This window comes from Leptonotus elevatus, chromosome 4 (genome assembly GCF_054856555.1).
Source record: "Leptonotus elevatus isolate MCC_2025b chromosome 4, RoL_Lele_1.0, whole genome shotgun sequence".
Classification (NCBI taxonomy): domain Eukaryota; kingdom Metazoa; phylum Chordata; class Actinopteri; order Syngnathiformes; family Syngnathidae; genus Leptonotus; species Leptonotus elevatus.
This window is the reverse complement of record NC_141242.1, coordinates 17,238,368-17,246,189: the sequence shown is the minus strand read 5'-3', so window position 1 is coordinate 17,246,189 and position 7,822 is coordinate 17,238,368. Positions and strand designations below refer to the sequence as shown.

The 7,822-nt window shown below is 39.4% G+C and overlaps 1 protein-coding gene across 3 annotated transcripts in view; it reads right to left on the bottom strand.

Moving 5' to 3' along the window:
• Window positions 1-2,716: 2,716 nt before the first annotated feature.
• Window positions 2,717-7,822, bottom strand: part of LOC147175869 (tripartite motif-containing protein 44-like) — a 50,265-nt gene continuing 45,159 nt past the window's right edge. For all 3 annotated transcript variants that reach the window (XM_086074475.1, XM_086074477.1, XM_086074476.1), the window contains exon 6: window positions 2,717-3,793. In XM_086074475.1, coding sequence (XP_085930601.1) covers window positions 3,709-3,793 — 85 coding nt within the window. In that variant the 3' untranslated portion in view covers window positions 2,717-3,708. The remainder of the gene's footprint in view (window positions 3,794-7,822) is intronic.

Here is a 7,822-nt window from a genome sequence, read left to right as displayed (position 1 = left end):
TTCAAATTGAAAAGATTTCCAACGGAAAAGTCTACCATTTTGTTTAAAATAACACTAAATGCTTTTTGAACCTCCAATTTATATTTTCATAATTCTGCTGATGAAACATTGACTTACAGCTATATTAATGAAACTTTTTTTTACTGGCACTAAACAACTTGGAGGTGAATGGTGTGAACTCTGTCACGCACACAAAAAAAAACTACAAACGTGCAGACTGCTTTACGGCCTACGTCCTTTCCTCAGTCGTTCCAGACGGAAGTCGAGTCAAATATCTATGCGCGATGACTGTTATCATGGAGAAGCTTCAAAAACCCTAAGAAAGGAAGATTTTTGTCCGAGGCGACAATAATAATTATAAAAAGCATTCCATGAAAAAAGAACAGTACAGGATTTCACTGGCTGGCGTGCGGTGAAAGACTTTGCGGGGACTGGGCTCTTTTTAGTAGTTAGCTTTCCATGCTCAAATCTAAATGATTATGCTAATGTTAGCTATTGGAAGATTGTGTGTTAGCAATAAATAGCATATGCGCTCCTCCTCATGGGAAATGTGGTTTTCATCGAAGGGAAAAACAATACCGCTTTTGTCCATATGGTTCCGCCATAATCAAAGAAAACTAAATCCTGCTAAGCAGTGTTTTAAAGTAACACTAAGGAACTTTCAGTTTTCGTTGATTATGGCGGTGCCATTTGGACAAAAGCGGTATTGTTAGGTCTGAAGGAAGGCAACATTTCCTATGAGGACTGTCATGGTTTTGGTTAGTTTTTTTTATTTTACTTTTGCCATGGTTCAGGTTTAGTTTGGGTTCCGTTTGATTTTGTTATGTTTCTTTAAGTTTCTGTCATGAGCTGTTGTGTTCTGTTTTTCCTTGTGTGTCTCCCTTGGTCTTGTTAAGTGTAATCCTGCCCTTCCTCGTGCCCTCAGCCACTCGTGTCGTGTCTCGTTTTGACATTAGTGTGTGTATTTAGTCTCTTGTCTCCCCTTTGTCTGCGTCGATCCATTATTGTTTCTGCCCGTCATGCTGCCGTGTTTTTGCCCTGTAGTTCCCCCACGTTTTGCTTTGCTAGCCTTTTTTGGATGTTGTTGTTTTTGTTTGCCAGCCAGAACCTGAGATTTGAATCCAACTTCATAACAAAAACAAGTTGTAGCCACTCACTCATTGGAAGCTCATCTGCGCGCCGCGCGCAGCAAAGTCATTTACGACGCTCCTATAGGTCCAAAGTAGTAGGCCTATTTGACAGAAAAATCTGTTTCCTTCTTTATTGTATCTCGGGAATGGTCCAGTGGGCCTGAGCCAATTGCTATGTTATACAGTTGCCTATAGCTTTTTGCATTGGCGTCAAATTCATCCCGAGGCAAGCGTAGGCGGCGGGGACACGGGCAAGCCGCTTTTTCGACCGCCGGGAGAAGCGGGACGTGGATGGAGGGTCAAGGTCGCTTCTGCGATGGAGCTATAGCTGCGGGCGGCTCGACTCCGGGAGCGGGACACTAGATGTTGCCTCATGGCCTGCACTGAAACAACATCTATCACATCATGTTTTTTTTTTGTCTTTTCTTTTTTGCGCGCCACTTTTTTTTTTTGTTTGTTTGCAAAGCATAATGACGATGGTGGCACGCAAACACTAGCTACCACTTTTTTTCATCACGTCATCCAGACTCATTGTGACTGACAGATGCCGAAGTCAGGTGATCAAATGATCATTTCTACCTCCCACACACAGCGTGACTGACCCGCTGACATCTTATTTACAAAATGACTCTGGCCGTTTCCCCCATTTTTGTTGTGCTTGTAGCTAGGGCGTCTCGGGGAACTAACTTGGTTTCAAAATAACCCGAGATTCTTCACCTCTAATTCACAAAGGATTCCTATAAATGCACATAGCAACCAATAAAAGTCGAATGTACACCATAATTTAACCCTACAACATCACATGGTCGAGCAAAAGACGCCAGACAAACCAGTTAGGCACCAGAGCTCTGTACCTATCCCTAATTGTACATCCTATTGTACTCGTTAAGGCCATAAACTTATTTGAGGCTGAATGAAGAGCGCCTCTGCTGATTGCAGTCATGCATTGTTCAATTCGGCATGATAAATCAACAATCACTTCAACACAATTGCCACAACTCCCATCAATCATTGAATCAAATAAATTGTTGCAATGGCCATACATAATAACGACTGATTACTCACACGATGGGTGATAAAATCAACTTAAAGGAAGCTAATCATAGTTTTCTAACACTTAATGGCATAATAACCTTTTCCTGATTTTTGTACCTCAATGCAGACTGACATGCATTGTGATATCAGTGAGTGATAGTGACATGAATGCTGAGTAAGCATTCTTGTGCCGGTGAAGGATTTCAGGTACGATTGTGAATCAGAGTCGATGAAACGAGCCAGAACTCCTTGGTTTCGACTCATTTGCCTTCGTAGACATAAGGTGTCAGGATTTAAATGCATCTGTAGTGAGGCAGATCATCTAGAGCGCTTTCAGACTCCATCACCACCACCCTTTGTTCCAGCACATCCTATTCCCACTCCTATTTTGAAACTTTGTTGCTTTGAATTTTGATCAAGTCAAACTAGAATCCGTTTTCTTGTCCCCAACCATCCCCACCTGCTTACAAAGTTTTCAAATATTACAGTCTTGTTTGCCTTTTCTGGTAACAAATGACTTTGTAAAAAAAAAGAAAATACAGATAACATCCTTTACATCAGGATAAGTGTTTATTTATGGATTCAAGTCTAAATTAGACAAATACAAACAACAAAATGGGACCATAAATTAAGACCCTATCATTTATTTATTTTAATAATGTTGCTGCATCTTGAGTGCAGCGCTCCGGGAGTGTTGTCATGTTGTCACATATGACCCACATAGAATTTATGACATGAAAAACAATCACATTAAATATCTGCTGTGGTGCATCGTGAATGAAAGCCGTGCTTGAACGGGTCAAGGTGGAGAGTGCGTAAATTTACCATGATGGCAATTTGTCACAGGCTGTGCATGATTCGTTAAATGAATACAAACAGTGAGCTCTTTAAAAAATAAAAATAAATTACAGTTTGATCTTCACCCAACACAAACTCATAAACATCCCTAAATCAATAGGTGTCAAAATGCTCCAGTCGTTGATCCTACAAGCGTTTGTATATAAATCTAAGAGAGTCAGTGATTGGTCCGGCAAAGGGGTATGGGGGGATTAAAATATTCAAGCACCAGGATGACAGGACGGAAAAAGGCAAGAGTATAAAAAGAAGCTAGATGTCCTTTTTTAAAAAAATTTTATCACACCCAAATACGAAATAGCTCTCCCGTCCGTCCCTTAAAACTAAAAAGCTGTTAGTAAAATCCCAGTATTAAAGAAATGTCCAATTTCTGACATTTGCTGTGCTTAACATACCCAATCTCCCTCTCCGAGTCCGCAGGCACACTAGCGAGCCCTCCATCCAACTGGCAGTGGAAATTGGGCCAGATTGTATTTGATCACAGAGAGCTGCAGTGTTTCCATTAAGCCAAGTTAATGGTTGAGAAAAATTCTAATTTTTGTGAGAGAGGAATGATGATACAAGCCCCTTGAGCGGTCACAAGTGACTTCAAGGTCACTCCAGTGTCATTTGAAGAGAAGGCAGACTGAAGAGCACAACGAGGCTAAAAACGTGTTGAAGCCCAAGTGAATCAACAGTAAGGCTACTTTTATGGGGCGTGGTCCATGGAAGGTCTGGAATTACTCTCTTCAAAGTCATGTGGGTCCACCGGGGCTGCCCTTGGCACTGGTAGCCTGAAATCAGCACAAAAAGAATAAATCACAACACTTATTATACAAATATATATATTTTAATACAACACACACACGCGCACACATTATGAAAAATAATAAACCCTTGTGAGATGTAATCAGCTTCAATCAATCAACACTTCAAGCAGAAAATCATCCATTGGGTCGTTTTTCTATCAGCAGCTTTGCGGTGATGGAGACAAAGTGAACGCTAAATTGCTTGGACCTGTAGCAATCTGGGGCTGGCTGATAGATTCAATCTCACTGGAGACAGTCCACACTCATCATAAAGTGCTCTAATTGCACATTGCTGAATCATTGGTGAAGCGTACGAGTTTCTGTGGAGTGGAAACTTCCTACGTTTCAATTTGGTCAATTTCTAGATAGATAGATCAGATAGATAGATAGATAGATGGATAGATGGATGGATGGATAGATGACTCACTGAAAAGAGTATTTGCATAATTATGTGACAAACATGGCAATCGCATGATGGAAGAAAAACATAATGATTATGGGTGTTAGTGTGACAGAAAACGGAATTTTAAAATAACTTGTTTAACAAGCGTTACACTTAAAGGATTACCTGCAGATATATGCATTAAAGGGATACTTGACTGATTGAGCCATTTTCATCAGTAAAAAGTTATTTTGTCTATGATTAATGTGATAACGTCATTATTTTTCATGTACAATTAATAACTTTAAAAAAATATTTTTCCACTTGCTGTCGACTGAAGACGACATCACCTGTACTGAGGAAGTAGGTAACAACCAATCATGGCTCAGTTTACTGACCAAACCCAGAAAACAGGTGAGCTATGATTGGTCGTTACTTACTACCTCAGCACAGTTGATGTCATCTTCAGTCGACAGCAAGTGGAAAAACTTTTTGTACATGAAAAATAATGAAATTATTAAATAAATTATTTTCACTGCTGAAATTAGCTCCATGAGTCAAGTATCCCTTTAACAACACAGCAATGCAAAGTGAGTGTAATATTTGATTAAAGCAAAGCCATCATCAGCATATTTCACTAACTTATGCCCACGTCGTTGCTTTGAGCTAAATTCTTATTCCCCTTAGCGTGCTAACATGCAGTCATTTCTGACCGGATGAAAAATGTATGAACGTGATGATCAAATGGTAAATGTGACGACAAGAGCTTCTCCTCCTTAACTGTGACCACATTACATCATAGACCCGTTCACACGCACGCACACACATCCAGAGCAAGACCAGTGATGACAGAGGAGGCTCATCAGGAGCCATTAGGAGCTCCTCATCATGTTTAAGGTTGCTGTGTGTGCAGAGGAGCCGTGGAATGAAATAGGGCCACTTTACTTGAGTTGTGCAAACCCAAGACCTTATAAGTATGCCGTCTCACTAATATATGTGACCTTGTAATACATAATTTGGCTGACAAGTCTGAAATCTCTGTATTGACTCTTAGATATGTTGAGTCTCTAGACTATAAACTGTGAAATGTCTCATACTTGATAATTGGATGCACTTAAGATGAGATGATTCTTTTTTTTTTTTTTATATTGCCCAGCCTTTAATGTTGTTAACTGAAAGCGTGCAGATGCAAACGTTTATGACTAGCAGAACTGGCAGAGATTAATGCTACGATTGCCAAAAATCCGTTCATGAGCACATCTTTAATTTTGTAAGCCATTGTGCGAGAAATTAATACGTTTTTGAGGAATGGTTTCTTTTCAAGCAACAAATTGATGGAGTCTACACAAACCTGCTGCTTTTGTGTTGTGTGGCCACACAATTGCGTTATCTGACCTCACCTCCTATTCTCTCCAACAAGGACATATTTCCATCACTCACAGCCGCTGTCATCATGAAGCAGCTCAACACTGTTCTACCTCCACCGCATCATTATTATTTTTTTTAAACCCATGCAGGGAGCAGCGGGAGCTTTGAGGCAAAGGGAAAAGAAACATCTCTGATAGAAGCCAATGATCATTTTGAGCATTGCTCCCTGGATATTTTTTGTTCGTAGAAACAAAGAGCTGATTTCTCTCCCTTCCTGCACTTCCAGGGGAGATAGCACTCAAACTCACCACAGGGCATCTCATAAGCCAGAAGTATATTTCTCCAAAATGCTTGTGTAATACTCTTGTATTTTAAAAACACTGCAGTATGCACAAAGCCCACAAGCACAGGCACCTTGGCAATGCTACAAGCAAGACAGTTAACAGAACTGATGACATAGTGAATACACCCACATACAGCAGTTGCTGTAGTTTCTCCCATCTCACTTCAGTGTACATCCAATGGATTAATTATTCAATAGTGCTGTTCACATTCAAAATTCATCCATGTGTACCTTTCATCGACCACAGTAATTTTTTACTGAGGATTCAAATTGGCTCCAGCATCACACAGGCTTCTCAGTCTTTATTGATGGCAGCACACAAAAAAGTGTCCAGTGGAACAAGGTTATTTTAGTTAATGAAAACTAACGAAATAACTAAAACTAAAGTCAAAAAACATTTTCGTTAACACAATATATATTTTTTTTTAAACGAAAATTCACAGAAACTATATTTTAGGTTTACAAGAGTAAAACTAACTATAATTATAGCAAAAATGTCCTTGGCTTTAGTCTTTGTGGTTAATTTTAAATGTGATTTTAAGTATATTTATTTCGATATTAACGGGAATAAGGACGTTTGAAAGTGTGTCACACAGAAAAGATTTCATCTAACAGCAGCCAATAGAAAAGCACCTTCAGATGACGTCGCTCCGAGGCGACATTTTTGTGTGCTTGACTTTTGGCTTCAAGGGCTCGACTCGCCTGCTTTTTCATTTAACTCAGCCAAAATGCAACGCTAGGTAAGAAATTCGTTACTTTTTTTAATTTTACGGTGGTGTTTATTAAATATGGCACACAATACACATTTTTTAAACAAAAACTAATAGTGAAACTAACTAAAACTAAGCACTTTTTAAATAACTGAAACTAATACAAAGCCGCCATTAAAACCAATTAAAACCAAGTTAAAAAAAACAACCTCAAAACAAAATAAAAAGTAACAAAGATAAAAATTCCAAAACTATAATAACCCTGCAGTGGAGTCTTGTCCTGTCAGAGACGGCATCCAGGGTAAAATGCTGGCACATATTTTATATGTTTACACACAAATACCAGAGGTCAATGAGTTTTCCATCATTCATAAATTGTTAACATTTTTTTCAAACCAAACCAAACTGTATGATTCTATCCGTCATCGTCAATTATTTCAAACCGAACCAATCTGTGATCGTCAATGCATCAATCCGTCAAAACTATTTTAACCGAGCTTCCGTCATGGATTAATTACAGCCGCTATTTTAGGACAGTAAATTTCATAGGCACAGTCCATCAACGGGGTGCTTCGCTGGAGCACCTCGTCCACACGAGCACTCATATTTAAAAAAAATCACAGCTGGACACAGGAGAAGGAATAATGCAGCTTTAATGATAGCTCAAAGTTCAATTTACAAAGCTTCAACACTCAGTCAGTCTGCTTTACATTGCTGTTACTATTCTTTTCCTCACTAATGTTGCCGCACATACCGTATATCGCATATACCGCAAACGTAATGTGTACACGGTCATTGCTGCACGGCCAACAGACTCAATATTTCCCTTTTATAGCACCCTTAGCTGTTCAATAATCTGACTGGCGCACAAAGGACCCTTTGCTGTCTAACAACTTGCCTGATGTTAAATAAACTATAATGAGTACTAAACTAATGCTAGCATAAACGTAACAGTTACGACAAATGTACAACAGGAGGAAAACATTATTATCGTGCCCCAAGCTCTACAACACGGCCAGCTATCAGTAGTGAAACAGAGCCATAAGAGAGAAGGCTTGGAGAATGGTGTGTGAGGAAGTTAGCATAACTGGTAAGTGTATTTTTACTTGTTTACTGAAGGAGAAAAATAATGTCTGGCCCGCAGTCCGAGCAAAGAAGTGAAAGTGTTCTGCAGTGAGAAATGGGCATCCTTCAGTGCTTCAGTCATTCGT